The sequence below is a fragment of the Myotis nattereri genome (assembly GCF_964212035.1).
Source record: "Myotis nattereri genome assembly, chromosome: 9".
Taxonomy (NCBI): Eukaryota; Metazoa; Chordata; class Mammalia; order Chiroptera; family Vespertilionidae; genus Myotis; species Myotis nattereri.
Genome location: NC_138084.1, coordinates 45,227,046 through 45,250,157, shown reverse-complemented (window position 1 = coordinate 45,250,157; position 23,112 = coordinate 45,227,046). Strand labels below are relative to the sequence as shown.

The 23,112-nt window shown below is 53.2% G+C and overlaps 1 protein-coding gene across 2 annotated transcripts in view; it reads right to left on the bottom strand.

Annotated features, from left to right (window-relative positions):
- Positions 1 to 6,331: 6,331 nt before the first annotated feature.
- The window catches only part of DGAT2 (diacylglycerol O-acyltransferase 2), a 33,566-nt gene continuing 16,785 nt past the window's right edge, over positions 6,332 to 23,112 (bottom strand). For both annotated transcript variants that reach the window (XM_081098739.1, XM_081098738.1), the window contains exons 3-8: positions 18,824 to 18,931; positions 18,355 to 18,425; positions 12,040 to 12,244; positions 11,268 to 11,442; positions 9,733 to 9,935; positions 6,332 to 7,538 (exon numbers count right to left, since the gene is read on the bottom strand). In XM_081098739.1, coding sequence (XP_080954865.1) covers positions 7,384 to 7,538; positions 9,733 to 9,935; positions 11,268 to 11,442; positions 12,040 to 12,244; positions 18,355 to 18,425; positions 18,824 to 18,931 — 917 coding nt within the window. In that variant the 3' untranslated portion in view covers positions 6,332 to 7,383. The remainder of the gene's footprint in view (positions 7,539 to 9,732; positions 9,936 to 11,267; positions 11,443 to 12,039; positions 12,245 to 18,354; positions 18,426 to 18,823; positions 18,932 to 23,112) is intronic.

Here is a 23,112-nt window from a genome sequence, read left to right as displayed (position 1 = left end):
CAGGTATTGGAGTGAAGGAAGGAGGGAGGGGGAGAAAAGAGTCCAACAAGACCGAGTGGCTGGCTAAAAAAGAACGAAATCTTAACCATTTGAGACCGCAGGGATGGATGTAGAGGGTGTTATGCTAAGTGAAATAAGTGAAAAAAGTGAGAAAAGTACCATCGGATTTCACTTATATGTGGAATCTAAAGAATAAAATAAATGAACAAACAAAATAGAAATGGACTCATAGATACAGAAAACAGACTGATGGTTGCCAGAGGGGAGGGGGATTGAAGGGCTGGGTGAAAAAGGTGGAGAAATCAACACGTACTAATGGGTAGTCACAAATTTATACCGTTATAATAAACTGGTTGTTATTTAACAGGAAAGGAGTAAAGGAAAGACTAGATCATATAGGCATACCATCTATACAGCTTTGCTAATTTAACACTCTCCTAGTCTGTTTCTCACTGATCCATGGGGAAGGGACTGGACAAAGGCGGTTTAGATGCATGCCCAGGAGGTCTGAGTGATGTGGGAAGGTGCCTACCTACCTGTCAATCACACCTGGAAGCGAGTCAGTGGCCAAATAGGTGTGGCCACTGCAAGGGCACAAAACCTGAATATTTACACTTCTGAACAAGGAGTCTCTCTCTTTCTCTGATGCACCAGCTTCCAGGCTCTCCTCTTGCAGGGGTTATACTCCCCTGCACCTACGTAGACAAAAGGACGTTTAATTAGCCTGAATGCTAAACTGGACCCGGCTGCAACATGGAATGGAAGTTCTGGACACTGCCCTGGCTTTTGGCTTTACTGCACCTTTTCCAGGACTGGGTTAAGGAGTATGGGACTTTACAATCCAAGGAGTAGAACTCCACGCAAATAAAGCCTTTTACCACATCTTATTCTCCGTGGAGGCTTCTGAAAATGCTTATTTCAGTGGTGCCTCAAGGACCTCGCTCTACCAGCGACGGAGAAGTTCAATGCTCCGGTTAGCAAAAGAAGTCACAGGGGTGTAAGGTACAGCATAGGGAATACGGTCAATATTGTGATAATTGTGAATGGTGCCAGGCAGGTACTGGGAATATCAGGGGGAACGCTTGTAAGTATATATATGGTTGTCTAATCACTATGCTGCACACTCGAAGCAAATACAAAATTATATTGAATATAAACTATAATTGAAAAATTAAATTAAAAATAAATAAAAAGTCTGGCTGGCTTTTGATCAATGATTCTCATTGTTGATGTTTCTCTCTCTCTCTCTCTCTCTCTCTCTCTCTCTCTCTCTCTCTCTCCCCCTCTCCCTTCCTCTCTGAAATCAATAAAAATATGTTAAAAAAAAAAAAAAAAAGGACTGGCTGGTTTTGCTGAAGGCTGCGCCCCTTATTACATTACAAACACCTAAGAGCAGGGGACATTCAATTTGGAAGCCCCTCATTTCCTGTCAAGAGGAGGCATGTGGTAAATATTGATTTGCTGTGTGATTAGAGGTAAGTCCCTTGCCTTTCTGTGTCAAGTTTCCCAGTTTAAGAGGAATTGCTCTAGATAAATGCTAAATTCCTGTCTAGCTTTATTTTTTTTTTTTTGGATATAATTTTAAATTTACTTGAGTTTCACAAAAGAAAAAGAAAGAGAAGAACTGCTGAATGCATATAAATATTTCCTCTACACAAGAGATACTTCCCCTAAAATATCCCTTCAAGATTAAAAAAAAAAGAAAGAAAAAGAAACTGTGAGAACATTAAAGGTTGAAGTCATTATGATTTTTTTTCCAAGGACATATTTTTGTTTGTATAGACCAGTGATGGTGAACCTATGACACGCGTGTCAGAGGTGACACGCAAACTCATTTTTTTGGTTGATTTTTCTTTGTTAAATGGCATTTAAATATATAAAATAAATATCAAAAATATAAGTCTTTGTTTTACTGTGGTTGCAAATAGCAAAAAAATTTCTATATGTGACACGGCACCAGAGTTAAGTTAGTGTTTTTCAAAATGCTGACACGCCGAGCTCAGAAGGTTCGCCATCGCTGGTCTAGACTGACTTCTTACTGTGAAAGATGAGTTCGTTGGCCCTGCCACACTGGCATGAACACGCAGTTCTGAAAATACTGAAGCCCTTCTCTACCAGTTAGAAAATGTCAGTCACTGGCCTCTCCCCAGGGCTCTCCCTCTCTGCCCCATCCCACCGCCAGGACCAACCCCAACCTGGTCTCCCCGGGACCCAGAGCTACTGGGGAAAGGGGACTCTGGTCCCATCTCCCAGTCTCCTTCAACACCCACCCCTTCGCCCCAAGCAGCTCAGTTTCCATCTGTTTTATATAATGGCTGCCAGGTAAGGCTTTGTTTGCAGAAAGTATGCAGTGTGAAAACCCCAGCTCAAGGTCAGCCCTCAGGCCCTTGCAATTGTGCACAGTCCGGGATTTCCGAGAATGGAGGCCTTTCTCCCAAACACACTAGCTTCTTATGAAGTCAAGTGCACGTCTGCATCCTGGTAATTACCTTACATCCAAATGGGCAATAGACACAGGCCTGCGGGTATGGAGACATCCCTGAGCTGGATCCCAACCAGATGAGGCAGAAGGTGCTGGAGCCCAGGCTCAAGTGGAGGCGGCAGGAAGGGAGTGGGCTTTGCTCCATGCCCAGCCCTGTGCCAGGTGCTCACGGTCCAGATCCTCTCCAATCCTATGAGACGTGTTTCTTTGCTCCCTTCCCTCCCTCCTCCTCCTTCCGGATTTACTGAGCACCTGTCTGTGTCAGGGGCTGGGGTACAAAGGCAAAGCTAGCATCGCCCCGTGAGAGCATCATCCAGAAAACGGCTGTGACTGGGGTGTGTGCAGGATGCAGGGGGAGCCCCAAGTGACTCAGGGAAGGTTCTCCAGTGGAGTTACAGCCGAGCTGGGATTTGAAGAATGAGAAGGGCATTCCAGGTGGAGGGAACTGCATGTGCAAAGGCAGGGAGGCAGGAAAGAGCCTGGTCTGGGAACTGTGGGAGGGCATGGAGCCCAGGTCCAGGAAATTTGCTGGGTGAGGTTGGGGACTCAGAACCCAGTACCTGGACCCTCTGCCTCCTTGACCTTTGCTCCTGGCTGCCTGGCCAGGAAGAGTGCCCCCCCCCCCCCCACCTCGCTTACCTGCACAAAAGAAGGCTTTGAAGCTGGAGAGAGGGAGTGAGGAAGAAGGGGCCAGCTGGTGTGTAATTTTGGATTGCTTTTCAGAAATCTTCTCCTCCTCCTCTTCCGATACCATGGCAACCAGGTAGCAGCTTGGGGTAGCCCCCTGTGAGCTGGGCTGAGTTGAGGGCGAGGGGGCTGAGGCTAGGGACCTCTTCTCCCCCTCTCTGAGCATCAGTTTTGGCATCTAGAACATGGGCACGACAACCCAGTTGCTGGCTCCTGTCAACCCAGGTGCTCCAGGAAGCGGAGCCCTAGGCTGGACTCCTTAGGGGGAAGGCCTGGGAGGTAAGGGCGGGGCTGGGGAGTACCCTGCATCTTCCTGCAGCTGGGGGCTCAGCAAGGGGAGGAGTCCCTGAGCCACGTAGCCTGCACTGCCCACCAAGCAGCCTGCCCTGGTGTGCTTACTGCACTGTCACTGCCGAGGAGCCCTTGGGGGAGCAGGAGACAGGGCTGAGGCACGGGCACTGGGCTGAATCTCCCTGTGAGCCCCTGCAAGGAGAGGTCTAGGGGGTCTCCCCCGCCAGAGCACAGAGCTCTGCTGTCCCCAGAACCTGGTCAAAGCCCCAGGAGGAGGGGCAAGGAGGGGTGTATTTCCAGAGACTACTTCTCCGATGACTACAGACTGGCCTAAACAAACAGGAGCATGTGCTCTCCCCGTTCTGGGGCCAGAATCTGAAACCAGGGTGTCTGGGCTGTGCTCCCTCCAAGGGCTCCAGGGGAGGGTCCTTCCCGCCTCTTCAGCCCCTGTCCAGCTTTGAGATCCTGTGAGTCTGTGATTTTACAATCTCTAGCTTCTAGCCCAGGGGTTGAGCTGGATACGTGTCAGAATGTGAAAAGAAAACTTAGGAAGCTGCAAGGACTTTGCCTCAGAACCATCTTCAGTGCCCCCTAGTGGCCACATCTGGGGAGCACAAGCAGAATCATGGAATTGACCTTCAGGCTGAAACCGCTGCCCCACCTTCAAGGTTCAAAGGCAGAAGGTCTCCAGGAAAAGAAAGTTCCAGTTCCTTCTCCCAAGGTAACAACTCCCAACCCAAGGCGGTGCTCACAGCATTTCCCCAGGTCTCTCCACCCACAATTTAAAGTGGAGCTGGCCTCTGCTCTGCACAGGCAGCTGCTACCAGAGGTCCTCAAACTTTTTAAACAGGGGCCAGTTCACTGTCCCTCAGACATTCCACACATGCGCACTGCGGGCTCGGGACGAGTCGGCTGCTAAGCAGGACAGGCAGCGGCGGCAAAAACACCCGGCGGGCCGGATAAATGTTTTCGGCGGGCCGCATGTGGCCCGCGGGCTGTAGTTTGAGGACCCCTGTTAGACATACAGTAAGTACATTGTGCTAGGCGAGGTGACCCCTCTGACATTTGGGGCCTGGTTACGCTCTTCCTTAGGCAGAGATGGTGGAGTGCCCTTGTGCACAGGTGTTCAACCTTCAAAAATTAATACTGAGCCCTAGCTGGTTTGGCTCAGTGGATGGAGCGTTGGCCTGCGGACTGAGGGGTCCCAGGTTCGATTCCGGTCAAGGGCATGTACCTTGGTTGCGGGCACATCCCCTGTGGGGGGGTGTGCAGGAGGCAGCTGATCGATGTTTCTCTCTCATCAATGTTTCTAACTCTCTATCCCTCTCCCTTCTTCTCTGTAAAAAATCAATAAAATGTATTTTTAAAAAATTAATACTGAAAATAATGGCCTACGTTTGTGGGGTGACCTAGGTTAAAATCAGGACTTGGCCTGGAGCCAGAGGCTGAGGGTCACGGCTAGCCTGGCTGGGGCTGGGATGGGGCAGACTCATCACCATCCAGGCCTTTCCTCTGTCCTAAAGGAAGTGTCTGTCCTCTGACCTTGGCTCTGTGGCCGGGGGCCTGCCTGGTGCTACAGAATTCAGTCTCTGTGGGCCTTTCCAAGGCACCTCCTTTCTCCACCCTGCTCTCCCGCCCACCTAGAGACTCTGGAGAAGCCAGCTCCCCACCTTTCCAAGCGAAGCCCCATTGCAGATCTCTGGACATCTCTCTACCGCCACCTTTCCATCGTTCAAGTCAGCAATGCCAACTCCTCTGTCGGCATTTACTGCTCTGCCTTTCCACTCCTTCTTGGAAAATTTCCAGTCACCTTTGGCATCCCGGCTCAGGTATCAGGGTTCCAGCTCAATGAGGCCCCCCAGGCTGGGGTAGGGGCATCTGGTCACAGGTCTGACCACCCTGCCTATCCTCAGCTATTTCCAATGTTCGCTTCTGCTCCCAAGGAGCCCACTCACAGCTTCTGAAAGAGGAGCAGTCCCTGGGGGGGATGAATGGCGAGGACAGGCACCTAGGCAGTCGGGAAGTTGGAATGAGGTCCTTTAGTCTCAGCTGGGAAGGGTTTCCCAGGTGCTTAGCACTCACTGAACTGAATGGAATCAGAAGAGAGATGGCATCTTATAAGACCCGGACGTGGCATGAAATCACTAGAGTGACAGCAGCCAGAGGTCTTCCCCTTCGTGGTATAACTTAGGCCAGGGGCAAGGAACAGCGTGTGAGCAATCCCTGAGGACCTTTCCAGCTCAGCCTTGCCAGGACCTTGCAGCTGGACAGCAGCCCTTTAGCAGGTGTGGTAGGAGGCTGTGAGGGGGCTCCAAGGCCCCCGACATCCCGGTATTCACTCCGTCTGTAATCTTCATGTGACCTGGGCCTCAAGATTTGTATCTAATGAAGAGAATATGGCAAATGTGGCAGGTGATCACTTCCGAGATTAGCTTATAAAAGACTGTGACTTCTGCCTGTACTCTCCTCTGGCTGACGGAGGCAGCTGCCATGCTCTGAGATATTCTATGGAAAGGCCCATATGGCAAGGAACTGAGAGTGGCCTAAGAGCCAGTGAGGAAGTGAATCCTGCCAACCACCACGTGAATGACCTTCAAAGTGGACGCTCCCGGCTGACACCCTGGCTGCAGCCTTGCGAGCGGCCCTGATACAGAGGCCCGCTAAGCCAGACCTCGACGACAGGCCCGCAGAAGCTGTGGACAGTGTGGTCTGAAGCCACTAAGTGTTGGACTAATTTGTTATATGGCAACAGATAATTAATACACCACCCAGGGCCATGTGGGCCAAAGGAGCGCGGGGAAGGGGCCGTGGCAGGGAGCTACGGTCTCCCCGGTGTCAGGGGCAAGATGTAGATGTTGCCCCAGCAAGAACTCAGAGGACGCTCATTTTTATTTATCTGTTTAGGAATATACAAAAGTCTGACATGGTACAATGGTCTCATCAAGAGAAAACAGAACACACAGAAGAAAGGCGGGGTTTCCTCCCGGCCCCCATCCTCCCAAAAAGGCACACACATCTGACGCGTGGGTTCGGGGGGCTCCTATCCGGAAACCAATCTGATGCTCAGAAGGCCAGGCTCCTCTGTGAACAGGAAGAGGGGCCCCTTTCTCACACCTCCCCTTGGGGGTGTGGGGTTAAGCAAAACGAGGCCACCGGAAAGTATGGGCTTCTGGCCAAGGCCCGGTCAGGGCTGGGTCCAGGTCACCAGCCCCCTGAGGAAAACCAGTCACTCCAAGCAGAACGTGGTAGCTGGATAATCCAAGAGACGGTATCCCTGGGTTAGCCCTGCTCGCGGCACAGGCTCATCACCACCCCCACCGTCTCTGCGGAGGCCAGTCCAGGCTCAGGGTGAAAGGCTGGGGATGTGGCAGAGAGGAGAATCGCTGGAATGGTCCAGATGCCCATCACTGCTCTCTTCAAAACGGGGACAACTGTGCCTTCGAGGCTTCCCCTTGGCCAGAGGGACTAGTCCTGCCGTCCAGTCAAGGCAGCTGGGACTAGAGGTGTTTGTGTCGGGAGCGGCTTCTGCTCCTCGTCCTCCAGGGGCAAAGAGCAAGTCATCTAACTGGCCCGGGTCGCGAACGGCGGTCCTTCTTCCCCAGCCGGCCAGGCCCGCGCGCTCTGTAACTTCAGGAATGGAAGAAGAGGGGCTGGTTGGGAAACTCTAAAGGCCCCGAGGTGTTCGCCACCACCTAGAACAGCACAAACTGGAAGGGAACAAGCCTGAAATGTTCAAGCGTTTCCCTTCCTAAAAAAGACCTAACATTTTCATGGTTTAACAAAATTATTATAATTTCTTTTAAATAACCCACAGACACCCATGACACTTCCAAATTTACAGAACAAAAAGCACTCGAGAACTTGGCGGGAAACGGCTTGCGGCAGAGCGGGGGGGTCCTCCCGGCACCTGGCGGAGGGCTGGCTCAGTTCACCTCCAGGACCTCGGTCTCCGGGAGGCCGAAGCTGGTCTTGTGCTTGTCGAAGAGCTTCACCAGGGCCTCCATGTACATGGCGTGGTACAGGTCGATGTCCTGCTGGGTCGGGTGCTCCAGCTTGGGAATGGTGATGGGCTCACCCACTGCAGGGAAGGGGCAGAGGCCTCTGGTTAGTCCGTGCCATTCGGCCCAGCCTCCCTGGGTGTTCACCCTGGTGTTGATGGCAGTGACCCTGTGCTACGTGCCGACCACGTGCCAGGAGCTGTGCTGAATGTGCTCTGCCCTAGGTTGTCCTTTTGCAGGTGAGAAGACTAACAGGGACCTGCCCACGACCACAGAGCCACGAGGCAGGAACGGGGAGGAAGCCGGGCTGCCCCCACTGCACTCAGCTGGGAGCTCCCGTGAGAGCTATGGGATCGGGGAACTGCTTTGCTGTGGCCCAGCCCTGGGCAAGTGACTTTGCCTCTCGGAGCCTCAGCTTCCTCACCTGTCACACAGGGGTCCTGCCTCAGGGGGCTGTGCTGAGGATTCTGTGAATCATGACACGCTCTGAGAAGTGTGGTAAGTGTGGCAGAGGGAGAGGGCAACATTCACACTTCTGGGCATTGTTTTCTTTCCTAATCCTGTTTCATCTCCGTACCCAACTCATCACCAAGTTCTGTCAGAGACATTTCTGAAATTTCTCCCAAGTTCTCTTCCATCTCCACTGCCATTCCCTCGATCCAAGTCTCCGGCTACCCAAAAGCCTCTGGCGTGGTCGTGTGGCTTCCAATTTTGCCCTTTCTAATCCGTTTTCTATCCAGAAGCCCCAAGGATCTCTTTAAAATGCAAATCTGAACCTTCCCTCCCCCAAACTATATATATATCCGAGGCTGAAGTCATGTTTATTGGGATACAGGGGCATGTGATGACCACTAACAAGAATCTATTGGGAAGGAGGGTGCAGGGAGTGGTTCCTAACACCCCCCAGGAACTCATTCCTGGGTGTAGAGGGTGCTGGGAGCAGTATGATCATCTCCTGGCGTCTCCCCACCACCATAGGCCTGGGAGAGCCAAGCAGATGGAAGGCGAGGGTGGGGTCTCTCAGTTTCTGGAGCAGCTGGTCAGAGCCTAGAGCCCACACCTGCACTCCATGCTTTCAGAAGGCCTGGAGCTGCCCCCGACCATCACCACAGCCTGCACAGCTTCCATCATGGGGATCTCTGGAGTTCAAAGCCCCCAGGCTGGGGTCCCCCTCTGGAGTCACCAGCTTCAGAGACCCGTCCATCAATACCATAACCTTGTCTTCCTCGACGTGGGTCACCTGTACTGGTCCTCTGTGCTCTGTTTGAGAGGAGGAGGTTCACAGACAAATTCTGTAGCTCTCTGCCTTTCTCCTTAACACCTCCTCCCTTCCCAAGCAAGTCGGCTAAACCACACTCACCATAGTGGTCCCAGCTTTCCACTATTAGAGTGAAAACCAAATTCCTTCACGATGCCCACAGGACCCCATCCCTGGCCAGCCACCCCAAGCATGAAAATGTCTCTGCTGCCTCACAGAGAGCAGAGATGGATGGGAGAGTCTAGGTCACGTGACCCGAAATGCAGGAAGTCAGTCTCCGTGTAAAGTACAGAACAGCATACCCGGCTCTGATCACTCAGAGTATCTATGTGAGCTTTGGCCCCTCAAGTCCATAGCCTGTGGCCCACATGCTCCTATGTGATCTCCAGCTTGTGAACCATTAACACACACACACAACCCCCTACAAGAGATAATTCTTTGGAATCCTCCACATGATCCCAAATAAACCCAGAACAACATCGGTGAAGGCCAAGGGCAGCCAGTTTTCTGCAACACTTTTCACAGGACTATGCTCTCCACTCATGTTTTCTTTCTGTTCCTCAAAACTCTACACAGTCTTGCTTTGGGAACTTTACTTAGGCTATTGTTTCTGACAAAAACTCCCTCCTCCCACCTCCTTTGCTGGATAATTCCTATTCAGCTAACAGTCTAAGAGTCACCTCCTCCCTGGGGTCCACTATGATCCCTGAGCATGCCGCACGTCCCACTCACACCCCCCGTTGATCTTTGCTCTAATAGGATCTTCCCTGATAGACTGCTGGGCTCTGCAAACACAGAACTGCTGGGTCTTGTTTTGTCAGCACAGCTTGGCTCGCAGTAATAAAACTCTACCCCGTCACCCCCACCTCCACCAATAATCCCCCTACGGCAGCACCCACATGTCCTCCTGGTTTAGAGCACGGCCATCAGGGCCAGGTGGCCTGGATTTGAATCCCAGCTCCACCACTAACTCGCTGTGCCCCCCAAGTTCAGGGTCTTCAAGTAGGGAGGCTCACCGACAGTGGTGATGGGCTTGGAGTAGGGCACCAGCCCCCAGGTGTCAGAGGAGAAGAGGCCTCGTCCGTGGAAGATGCACGGGGCGAAGCCGATGTACTTCTGGAACTTCTTCTGGACCCACCGGCCCCAGGAGCCCTCCTCAAAGATCACCTGCTTGTAGACTTCATTCTCTCCGAACGAGTAGGTGGGAACCAGGTCGGCTCTGGAAGGGAGAGGCCAGGCCGTCACTCCCCAGTCACTGGCTTCGGTTCCTCCTGTCAGCCCCAGAGGCCCTGGACACTCGCCAAGCTCCCCTCCCCCAGGGCTGTGCCAGAGCCCCCCGGGGGGTCCCCAGCGTGTGTCCCCTCACTACCAGGTTCAGATGGGCCTTCTGCCCCCCGGCTGGTGACTGGGGAGCATGTCAGGACGTTGGGAGCACGGGGCAAAGGGAAGGTGGAGGGCCCTGCTCTAGCAGGCCTGGCCTCTCTCATCCTCCAGGCCTGCCTCTGCTGGGAAGCTCTCCCTGTCCCACACCCAACCAAGGCCTCTCTCAGTTCCGTGTCACAGCCCCCAACACACCGTGTTGTCGCTGTCTGTCCCTTCATACTTCCCCCTGCCCTGAACACATGGACTGGGTCTGAATGGTCATGTGCCCAGGGCCTGGCACAGGCTGGGCCTGAAGAGTAGCCTCTTCTAGAGCCTGGAGTAAGGTGCTGAGAGGACAGAGAGGCGTGGTGGGTGGGGCCCAAATGGTTAGCGCCATCCCTAACTGGTGGTTGACTGCAGGCTACATCCTCTCCCACTCCAGGTCTACCATTGCTGGAGGTCTGTCACCTCAAAGCCCTCCTCCTGGGGTTGCCCAGAGCACAGAGACGGGAAGAAAACAGTGGACCTGGAGTCCAGGGAGCTTAGCTCTGCATTTTACAACGTGACCCCCCACTGGGCCACTGAGCCCCACTCCGTTTCCTCACGTGGGAAATAGGACGTCACCGCCGGCAGGGTTGCTGCGGCATCCAAGGGGACTGAGAAGTGAATGTGCTCTGTCCAGTGACGTGTGCTGAACAGGTGGCTACATAGAACGTGCCTCTGGTTTTCTAGAAAAGGTCACAGACACCCAAGCTGCCCAGCTCCTGTCCACCTGCCCCTGGCATCACCCCTCCGGGGAGCCTCGCTGCTGCCTCCAACCACGCCACCCGCATTCCTGCTAGCAGCACGACACCGTTTTGGCCCCAGGGCATTGTCCTGTGTATGATCCTGGCCTCTCAGCCCACCTGCGAGGGCTCAGGGGACACAGGCCGCACCTCTGCCCTACTCAGACGCCAAGGCTATTCTTGGACAACTTGGCCTGAACCTCTGGGCTCCACCCTCCCCTCCCCCGCCACAGGACAGTGGATGCTCTTCTGTGCCCTCCTGGCGTCTGGGCCTCCAGGAGCCAAGGAGCTGCTGACAGTGTGTGCGTTGCGTGTGTGCGTGTGTCTGTGTGTGCGTGTGTGCGCGCGCGCGTTGCGTGTGTGTGTGTGTGTGTGTGCGTGTGTGCGTGCGCGGAGGCACTCACCCATGTCGAAGGGCCAGCTTCACAAAGCCCTTGCGGTTGCGCAGGGTGACCGCGTTCTTGCCGGGCATGGAGCTCAGGGACTCGGCTGCACCCCCCACTACGATGATGATGGCATTGCCACTCCCGTTCTTTGAAAGCAAGTAGTCTATGGTGTCCCGGTTCACAGGGCAGATGCCTGGGAGGAGGGAAGACACACCGTCAGGGCTCCCCATGTCTCCCCCAACACAGTCATGTTTAAGCAGGCTTGGGCCCCAGACCTCACCCTGTCTCTTCGAAGTTGCATGGCCCTATGTAAGCTATTCTTTTTTCTGAGCCTTGGCTTACTGATCTGTAAAATGGGGATAACGATACAAGGTTGTTTAGGTAATTCATTCATTTGGCAAATACTGCCTGAGGTCTTAAGTCTGCCAGGTGGATGCCAGGTGCTGGGAAGCCCAGTGAATCAGGCTGCTGGGGGTCACGGTGGTTGGGGGAACAATGACAGTGCCATGGACAACAATCAGGTTGTGCAGAGGGCAGCACGGGGCTGGAGTACCCAGAAAAGGGGCCAGAGAAGGCTTCCTAGGGAAGATGCTATCCACGTTGAAGGTTGAAGACTTATACACAGCTCTCCTGCTCAGCCCTGACCTGCAGTGCCTGCAGCAGGCTGCATCGCTCAGCATGGGACCAGTGTGGTGTATTGGCTTCCTGGCCAACCTGTCCTCTGGCTCAGTGGAGAGGCTCAGGTCTTGACAGTGGGGCACAGTAAGGACGAGCAGCCAGGGGGTCTCACCTCCGGACATCAGGTACTCCCTCAGCACTGGCATCCGGAAGTTGCCGGCCAGCGTGGCCAGGTAGGGCCTTATGCCGGGGAACTTCTTGCTCACTTCCGTGGCCTCTGTGCTGAAGTTGCAGAAGGCACCCAGACCCATGATGCCGTGGGGGTGGTATCCGAAGATGTAGTTCCTGGTGGTTAGCAGGTTGTGAGTCTTCACCAGCTGCAGGGAAAAAAAGCTTGGGTGAGAGGAAACTGGCCAGGGGTCGGGGTCCTGAGGCACACCCAGAAGGTCCAGGAGAGGCTGGCTTTGCCATACCCCCTGGGACTCTGGGCCTCAAGGACTGGAGTGACTCTCCACACCTGACCTCAGACTCTCATCACTGGGCCACAGTGCCAGGTGCTCGTCAGCTGCCATTTGGACAGCAAGTCCCTGGGGCGGCGGGGGGGGGGGGGGCGAGGGGGGGGGGATTTCCCCTTTGACCCCCTTATTTCTCCAGCCAAATGCACCAGGTCCTCTTATTTGCACTCAGCCAGCCTCCTGTCTCCCTTCCCCCTGGGCCAGCCTCCTGACCACAGCAAAACGACTATTCTACAACCCAATGCAATCCCTGTACCTCTCTAGTTCCCACTGGGGTCAAGTCCAAGTCCTAGTCTGGCCGGAGAAGAGAGTGCAGCCTGCCTGAATGGAAACTCCCTTCCAGGCAGCCAGGTTCTACTTGGGCTCTGATGCCAGAAGGACAAGGACAAGAACAGCTCTTGTGCCAGCCACAGTGTGTGTGTGGAGGGAGGAGGGAGCAAGGGAGGGGCAGCTGTGCAGTAGGGCAGCTGACCTGTGGTACTTTCAACAAACCTGTCCTGGGATGCTCTAAGGCAGTGATGGTGAGCCTATGACACGCGTGTCAGAGGTGACACATGAACTCATTTTTTTGGTTGGTTTTTCTTTGTTAAATGGCCTTTAAATATATAAAATAAACATCAAAAATATAAGTCTTTGTTTTACTATGGTTGCAAATAGCAAAAAATGTCTGTATGTGACACGGCACCAGAGTTAAGTTAGGGTATTTCAAAATGCTGACACGCCGAGCTCAAAAGGTTCGCCATCACTGCTCTAAGGAATGATTGGCTTCCCCAGGGGCCACCTCTGGCCCTGGGGTTAGGATTAGAGGGTGGGGTGGCTGGTGCAAAGTTTCCCTAAACCTTGAGCAACAAGAGGCACTTACCCAGCATTACAACAAACATGATGGAGGGAAGGTGCAGAGAGGGGTGGAGAGTACTGGTATTTTGTTCAGAAAGCATTGCGTTTTTTCTGATTAGAAAAATAATGAATATCACAGAGAATTTTCAAAATACAGAAACTTCAAAAAAAAGAAAGAAAATAAAATCAAAAGCACCTCTTATACCTCCATCCAGCTAAATCACTCTGTATTGAGTCCTTTTTCTACTCAAACATACACATTCTTTTTTTAAAAAAAACCACAAAATTGAGGTCATATGGTTGGTATCATTTTTATATAATTTCCAACCAAGTATTATCATGCCCTATCTATTTTTCCTTATCAAATTTCCTCAGTAACATATCTTCTCATGGCTGTATTATTCTATCATGCAGCTATGTTACATGTAATGGAACTATAATCAAACCCCTACTGATGGACCTTTAAAAAGCTTGCAAAACTTCCCTCAGAAATAATGCTTCCATATGGAACAGAGTGTGGAATCTCAAAGGGAAGGCGGGGGAGGGTGGGTGGGAGGGAGAGAATCAACCAAAGACCTTGAATGCATAACCCATGGACACAGACAATAGGGTGCTGAAGGCCTGGGGTGGCAGGGACGGGGGGGGGGGGGGGGCTGGTGAGGGTTAATGGGGAGAAGGGGACATATGTAACACTTTCAATATAAAGAATTATTTTAAAAAGAAAAAAACAATGCTTCCATGAATACCTTATTTATATCTACATGTCTAATTATCATTTTTAAAAATGTGTTTTTATTCAGGGGTGGGCAAGAAGGGGTCAACCGGGAAAAAATGGGGACATATGTAATACTTTCAACAATAAAGATTTTTTTACAGCCCTAACCAGTTTGGCTCAGTGGACAGAGCGTCGGCCTGGGGACTCAAGGGTCCCAGGTTCGATTCCGGTCAAGGGCATGTGCCTTGGTTGCGGGCACATATCCAGTAGGGAGTGTGCAGGAGGCAGCTGATCGATGTTTCTCTCTCATCGATGTTTCTAACTCTCTATCCCTCTCCCTTCCTCTCTGTAAAAAAATCAATAAAATATATTTTTTTAAAAAGATTTTTTACAAAATATATGTTTTTTATTGATTTCAGAGAGGAAAGGAGAGGATTAGAAACATCTAACCGGGAACTGAACCAGCAACCTCCTGGTGCATGGGCTGACACTCAACCACAGAGCCACACAGGCTGGGCTGATTATTTTCCTGAGACAAACTTTAATGAAACCAATCAGCTGTGCTTTTCCAGGGTCTGGGTTGTGGATGTGTCACCTGGTGGCTTTCAATCATTTTCCCCGTCTCCCAAGCCTCTGCCTGGTGGGGCATTTGGTGAAATGCGGTGCCTTGGAGCACTGTGCAGTACCCAGGAGCATGCAGGCATCTGGCACAGCTTTGATCTCTGTGTGCCACACTCTCCGCCCCTCAGGGCTGGACAGAGTGTCCATCCTGCAGAGAGGACACTGCTGATAAAGGCTCTGTTGACATCCCTGCTCTTGTGTCCCCTGACTGTTTCCTAGGACAAAGTCTCAGTCCCAGGGGGTGGCCAGGCCAGGCTACTGGCTCATGTGAGCCTGGGACACATTCCTGGCAGTCACTCCTCACACCCTGCCTGTCAGGGCAGGAAAGGCACTCAGATAGGCTTGTGTCACCCTGGTACCATATAGAGGGCACCTCAGCACCAGAGAAGAGCAGAGATTCGCCTGAGCTCACACGGCAGGGCGCGGTGGCAGAGAAACCCAGGACTGAGAACCTGGGTCCTGAAGCAGACGGCCTTGGTTCCTACACCAGCCCTGATACTGACGCGCTTTGTGAACTCGGGGCAGTCCCTCCTCTCTGGGCCTCAGTAGGCCCATCTGTGAAATGAGACAGATGGACAAACAGAGATGTTCAGCTCAGAGTCTTTCATAGCCCCCTCTCCAGAAACACTGCCTATACCCAGACACTGCCCACTGCTCTCCCAGGCAGCCAGCAGTCCTGGTGGCTGCTGCGAACACATGAGCCCCACCTCTGCTGAGGGAGGGATGCTCTCTGGGCCAGCCGAGCTGCTCTGGGAGGAAGAGCAAAGAGCTCCACCAAGAAGGGAGAGAGGACGTATGGGTATTTAGTACGGCTAAAAATTATTACACAACCATTGGCAAGAGGCTGAGGAAAGGGGCAAGACAGGAGGGTCACACACGAGTCCACAGAGCATCAGCCCTGATGTCAGGCCACCAAGGCCAAAACCCCTCACAGAGGAGGAGCCTGAGGCCTCAAAGGGCAGGAGCTTGGCTGAGGTCACCTGCAGGCAAGGGCAAAGCCAAGGTTGAGACTCCATGCCCTGGCCTGCCTAAGGCCCCATGTGACTTTGGTCCTCGTGCCCCAGGGCGTCTCAGGGCCAGCTCCAACTCATCTTGTGGTTCCAACTCCCAGCTGATTTCTTGGAAAGAAGGTGTGACAAGAACACTGGATTTTGTTTTGTCTCTTTAAGAAAGATCAGTGGGCAAGGACATCTGCCTGTCCCCGTTTTGACTAATAGTCATCAGGTCACCCTCTTGTGGGTTGAGGGGGTGATCGGCCTCAAGGAGGCTTCCCAAGGGGCAGGCCACCCTGAATGCTGGGGCCTGGCCCCTTAGGTGAGGGCCCCAGTAGAGAGACCAGAGTCCACAGTTCCTCACAATTAACCATAATTTACCACTTTTTATCATAGGTACAGCTCCGTTTGCACATGAGACTAATGAGGCTCAGTGAGCTTGATAAAGTGTGCCTGTGGTCCCATGAGCCGAAAGTGACAAAGTCTAGCAGGACCCATTAGACGGTGAGCTCACCTGAGGGCAGGGGCCAGGGCTGACTCTTCAGTGTCCCCAAGCCCAGCACTGTGCGGGGAGCCACAACTGATGCTCAGTGAATGGAGTGACAGAGCAAGAACTCAACCCAGGTCTCCAACGGCCAAGCAGAGAGGGGGACCGGGAAGTGGGGCTCAATCCAATGGGGAGATCCGGGACTGAATCTCTCCCAGAGAAACAAGCGGTAGGAATTCAGTGGGAAATTACCTAGAGCCTGGATTCTAGTACTAATGCTGGGTGGACTCACTGTGCAACCTGGACCAGTCCTTGCCCCTCTTTGGGACTATTTCCCCACCTCCAAAATGATGCAACGTTCTGCTATGATGCAACAGTCTCCTAGCAACAACAGCCTTGAATCCTCAGGAAAAGGGAGGAGTGAGAACACTGACGCTGAAGTTTCTGGTAAAAGTGGGTTCAGGATGGGCAGGCAGAAGGAGCTGGCCCCAGGGCACACCCTCCCACAAACACACACACAATATTGGGTGCAGTGGAGGAATGTGGGGGTCAACCAGCCACCTCCCCCAGGCAGCAGGCAGGGTGTCTCAGTCACTGACTCACGACAGCAAACACACACCACCCTGTGACATGCACACTTTCACACTCACACATGCTGCCACCACGCTTCCAACCCCATTGGTCTCTGCTGGGTTACCTCAGCAGCTAGGGTGTGCCGGGGCTGGGGTGCTGAGTGAGCTGGCCAGACAGGTCTTTCCCCTGCAGGAAAAACCTTCAGGATTCTGCCAGACTTACCCACAATCCACCAGTCACTCCAATGCACCAGGGCCCAGATGCCTCTGCCTTGCCAAGCTAGCTTGCGCCCACAGGCAGGGGGACAGAGATGAGGCCGACAGCCAGACCATGCCACTATTTGTTCTGCCAGGACCTGGGGGCTGGCCCCAGAGAAGAGAAGACAGGCGCTCAGAAGATGGGTGTGGAGGTCCCAGAGCAGCTAATGGTGCAGCAGGCAGGAAACCCAGAGACCAACTTGGTCTAAACTGGCTTCATAAGGGGAGACTGAACCCTGCAATGGACGGTGCCTCACGCAGGGTCAGTCTGGGCCTTCCTGCCTCTGTCCCCCAATACTGCGGGAGGCCTGAGTGTCTGCCCAGGGTTACTCCCCACGGCCCGGCTGCACAGGGAGGCAGTGTGCTGTGGTGGCAAGAGCCCAGACTTCGAGGCCAGATAGCAATTAGAGTCTTGGCTCCACCCCTCACTAGCCTCAGTCAGCTTTGCGACTCTGACCTTCAGTTTCCTTTTTTTGTAAAAAAAGGATAAAGTTAGTACCCCTTATAGAGTGCCAGGCAGGTTAAAGTAGACTCCTCATGGTGGGGGAGGGGGGAGGTGCTGGCTCCTGGAAGTCTCCCAATAGATGGAGGTCCTCCCTCTCCACGCCCCAGGCTTCTCCTCCAACGTGGGTGCCTACGCTCTCATTGCTGTCCCTGCCTCGTCAGTGCTGCTTGTCTTTGGGATGGAGTTCTAGGGGCAGCTTCTCCAGGAGCCTTCCCCAGGCACTTCAGCACCTAGGGTCTCACTCTCCTTTCACTGCACTTCTCATTTCCTGGGCCTTAATTCCCATGGCCATGACCGCCAGTGACCCACCTGTGACTGGCTGAGAGAAATGCTGTTTCCATAGGAGTTTCCCAAAGAAAGCACGCCCCTCACACCTATGGTTATCCTTGGTTCAGTGCTATCCTTGGTTCAGGCCCGATGAACTTGGACGACTTAAGTATTGCTCTTGATAAGTGCCCTCACATTTTAAGTTATGCCTTTAATATTCACAGAGAGGCAGACAAACAACGGCCATAACATCTGCTATTTCACCTGCTCCTTATGTCACTCAGGATCTCAGGGTCAGAAACATCTTTTAGATCCAAGTACCAGAACAAGTCTTATTTGCCCAGGGGACTAGTAAGCTTCTTCTTTTCCAAAAACAAGAGCCAACAACTATCACGTTTCCCCTTTTGCCTTGGTTGCCAGGAAGCTCGGAGCTAACGATGAAGTTCAACCACCATTACTTTGTTGACCATTATGGCTGAAATACTAGGATTTTTCCCCCAAATCTTGGTTTTTCTATTTACTTGGTATGACATTATATGCCTCCTAAATTGCTCACATCCTGCATAAATCGGGGGAGAGTATAAACAGATGCTCATAGTGGGAGATGCCACATGGTTCACCGCAGCATGTGTGGTCACTGTGGAAGGGTAGGTTAAGGCTTGAATTCACATTTCCCACCCAATCCCACCCTCCCAAGACAATGCCCCAGAATCTTTACCTGGATGGGAAAGTAGTCTCGAAAGTAGCGCCACACAGCCCAATTTCGGACCCACTGTGACCTCCTGCCACCTTCCAGAGAACAAAATACAGTGTTGGGAAGGCGTGGGAATCAGGGAGGGTGATGTTTGGGCAAGAAGACAAGACACAGCCAGTGCAAAACACAATGGGTGACTATCCCCCGCCCCCTTGCAGCATCTTTTCCTCCTCCCCCCTTCCCACTGGGCCCTTGCCACGCTCATTCCCTCGTATTATGCACACCCTTGATTGAGTGTGAGCTCCTATGAGGACCAGGATGGCTCCTTTGAAGCGCTTTTGACCCCTCCCTCCACCCACTCCCTGGCCTAGCCCGGTGTGTTTTACAGTAGATGTTAAGTAAAAAGAGGCAACACCCACAATGAGGAACCCCAGCTTGTGCAAGAGGGGGGCTCCTAGGGTGAGGGTGTGGGGCAAGGAGACCCAGGCCTTACCTTTCTTGGGCGTGTTCCAGTCAAACACCAGCCAGGTGAAGTAGAGCACAGCGATGAGCCAGCAGTCGGTGCAGAACGTGTACATGAGGATGACGGTGCAGGCCACTCCTGGTGGGCAGGCAGATGGACACAGGTCAGGCCCTGTCCTCCCTGGGTGGGCCTCCGTCTCCCCGGGACAAAGGCTCACTGAGCGACTGAATGAACGTTTACCATGGTGCTAAGCTAGGCACAACCAAGGCCATGGGCATAACCTGGGGTGGAATCAAGGCCAAGGGCATCTCCGAGATCCTGGCGTTGAGGGACAGGTGGGCTCCATGTTGCCCCGGCAATAGCGTCGGAGATGAACTTCAGCTTCTTGTGAAGCTGTGCTTAGAGCTGTTCCTTTTGTCTTCTCCTTGCACGCTCTCCCCACGCCAGTGCCCAGCACAGTTACTATGGACAAGGGAGGGACCTACCAAGTGCCTCCACCCCCGGGACCTGGGCTGAGCCAGTGTGAGGCAGGGTGACACTGACACCATTTCAGAGATGAGGACACTGAGGCTTCGGAGCGGTGGTAGGAGGGTAACTTGCCCAAGGTCACCCAGCAAAACAGTGGCAGAGCCAGGATTCCAACCATAATCCGCACCAGGCTTTAGTTATTTACCAAAAATTAGAAGCCCCAGACTGCCACTAGAGCAGTGGTTCTCAACCTTCTGGCCCTTTAAAGACAGTTCCTCATACTGTGACCCAACCATAAAATTATTTTCGTTGCTACTTCATAACTGTAATGTTGCTACTGTTATGAATCGTAATGTAAATATCTGATATGCAGGATGGTCTTAGGATGGTCTGTGAAAGGGTCGTTCGATCGCCAAAGGGGTCGCGACCCACAGGTTGAGAACCGCTGCTCTAGAGGGACATGAGAGCGGAGGATTCCTGCCCCAGGAGGAGGGCTGGCCACCTCCTACATGAGGAAGTGCCAGGTGGCCCTAGGCCAAAGCCCGGAGCCCATCAGCCCCACCTCTCAAACCCCCAGCAGGATACCAAGAAGCCTGCCTGGGGCCAGCTTTCCTGTGTTCATTTTGTTCTGGGCCTGCTGGCCATAAGGTTGAATGACCTGGCACTTGGCATGGAGAGAAGGAAAGGCCATGCCAAGCCTGGTTTACCTCCTGGCTCAACCCTAGATGCCCTCAGCAGGCTTCTCTCTGTCCAATTTCCCAGCCTCAGAAGCTCAGACTTCAGCTCTTCAAGACTGCTCCCCAACATGATACTATCCCCCCGTGTGGCTCTCACCTCTGAATTCTCTGCCCGAGGGGGCCATCACTTCTTTGCCCCCTAGCCTTGGCACAGGGCCAGGCCCAGCGGGTACGCATGCTTGGTAGAAGCGGGCCTGCGTCCAGTACCCTCTCCACTGCCCTGGCTGCATGCCCACCCTCTGCTGGTCAGGGGCGCTCTAGGGCTGCCTGGCTCAGGATGCCATACTCTCTTCTTCCTGCTGAGCCTCCCCTGGTTTCCCAGACACAGACTCTCCACAGTCTCAGGGCAGGAAAATGGCCGTCCCTTGTCATTCAGAATCTAGTCCTGCTCTCGACTCCTGAGCTAGCCTCTCCCCAAGGCGGCGGAAAGCAGCACAACTGTCCCGGGAGGGGCGGTGCACACAGAGTGATCAGGCGTGCTGTTTTTCAGGACCAGCTTAGGAGCGTGACGTCACAGACAGGGAAGATGGGTCTCTAGGGAAGGATCTGCCGCCTACGAAACCCTGGTAGAGGCAAACTGTGAAGCACTTTGGTGAACGGCCATGTCTCACTCACAGTTGAGCAGTTTGCCACTGGTCCCCTTTCTTGGGCCTGGGAAAGAGCCAGTAGGTATTCCAGCTCCTAAAGAAGCCAGGTGGGCACTCCAGGTGGGCCTGGGCGGGGCGGTGAGGCTCCAGCCAGGGGCCGAGCAGCCTGGAAACCTGCTGTCATCAAACCTAATTCTCCTGATGGGTGGCAGGACTAGAGAGGCGGAGCCCCGGGCCCACCCTAGATGTCTGGGCTCTCTGCGAAGGTGGGAGTCCCTACCCACTATCCTCACTCCTGGCTAAGGCAGCCTGGATGGAGGAAAAGAGAACAGGCGGAGAGTCTGGAGACTGTATCCCAGTTCAGGACTTTCTCAGCGGGGGTCCCACTCCCCCTGCTCCCCCTGTGGCCACAGCCCCTCTCACAGCACTCATCGTCTGCCTCCCCCACCAGACTCCTTCCCGCAGCTGGCCCTTGAGCCTCTGAGCTCCTTGGGAGCTGGAACTGGGTCAGATTAACCTCTCCAGCCCCAGCAAACAACACAGGAAAGGCTTACTGAGCAAAAATGAACTAAACCATGGAATGACCTTCCTTTATCAGAGCCTAATCCTACTTTTCGAACAATGGGCTCCCTGCTCTACCCTTGTAGGTCACAGGGCTGCAGAGGAACCAGTGCTGCGGTCTCTGGGACGTAAACAACTGCTTCAAGGCCCCACGGGCTTCCGTGTGGACGGCTCAGGGCCACCTGCACACACACACACACACACACACACACACACCCCGCCCCACATCTCAGTGAAGCTCCTGAGACCGGAGGCCCATAAGCAGGGCCAAGAGGCAGCAGAGGGGCCGTGAAGAGCACGAACATGCTCTCCCATGAAACCCTGGCCCTGCCACTCACAGGCCGCCGCCCATCCCTGACCCTCAACCTCCTCACAGGGCGCTGGGAAGATGACATGAGGCGGCGTGTGAAGAGGACTTAACACACAGTTAAATGTCCAATCAAAGGACTCATGGACTTGGATGGGGGAAAAACATCTTAATTCTTACCCATCTCATGGAAATTCAGTATTTCCTTCATTTACAAATGCGGGAGACCACAGTGGCAGTAGCAGTGCTGGTGGCAGTGACACCAACAGAAAACAAAGGTGCTTTCATCCCATTATAGCAGGTAGATACCTTGAAAAATCATTTATTCGCATCACTACTTAAGAGTCAGAGTAATGGTTAGCCCTGCTGCTAGATCTTTTTATTTACTATAATAACAAAAAGCACAGATGGGTTACTATATGTCTAATTTGATTTTTTAATGTGTGTTTACTTATATTTCAACATCCTTGGTTTTCTGTATCAGTGGCTTCCTTTTAAATCCAATGTACTTAGTATTACACATTTAAAAGCACCGAGAGACGTTTGCAGCCTTGATCAGAATGGCAGAGGAGTCTACGCAGAAAAATGGCGAAGTGGCTCTGTGCCAGAGGGAGGCCGATGGGGCCACAGCAGCCTCTGCCAGCAGAGTTGGGTGGCAGCGGGAGGGAGAGGCGGGGTGCTCAGGGCAGTAATTAGCAGCATTTCAGCCAACCTGCCCATCCAACCAGGCGTGGCTCCCACCTACAGGAGGGCGTTGGGAAGATGCTGGGCCGGTTTCTGGGCTGTGGTTGGGTTTGATGGATTGTTAACCTACAGCTCGGGGCCAGTGACTGTCGTGTGCTGCGTGGGCTGGGGTTCTACCAGCTGCTCAGTTCCCCATCAGCCACTACACAGGGAAAGTGGCGGCTCCTCAGGGCAAATGGGGACGGAGGGAGCTGGTGCATCAGAGGCAGGGATGTGGGAGGCTGGGGTCCATGGTGTCTTTTCTTGGTCCCACTTCCTTCTCTTGTGATTCTGGCCAAGGCTCTACCCCCACTGGGCCCTACTTCCTGCCTGAAAATGGAGGGGATACACTGCTCTCTACTCTAAGTAGCCGCAGGCAGGCTGAGATAGGAGCTTGGGCCCCGAGGGAGCCAGCTTAATTGGTTTTATTCCTTGGACCAGTAGTTTTTTCTCTCTCTCTTTTTTTTTAAATATTTTATTGGTTTTTCACAGAGAGGAAGGGAGAGGGACAGAGAGCTAGAAACATCGATGAGAGAGAAACATCGACCAGTTGCCTTCTGCACACTCCCCACTAGGGATGTGCCTGCAACCAAGGCACATGCCCTTGACCGGAATCGAACCTGGGACCCTATAGTCCGTAGGCCAACGTTCCATCCACTGAGCCGAACCGGCCAGGGCTCTTTCTCGTTTTGAGGCCATATGTCCCTGTAAGAATCTGGGGACAGCAATTGCCTTTCACCCCAGAAAAATATGCGCAAACTGTCACATAGAATTTTGCATTTAATGTCAGGGGTTCGTGGACCCCCTAAAGTCCACTCTTGGGTCTAAAGATGAAGACCAGCTGTTTCAGAGTCTCACTGAACCTCCGTGAGTTTCTAATTACTCACTTGTGAAGTGAGGCGTCAAGGAAAGACAGAGCAGGTGCCTGGTACATTG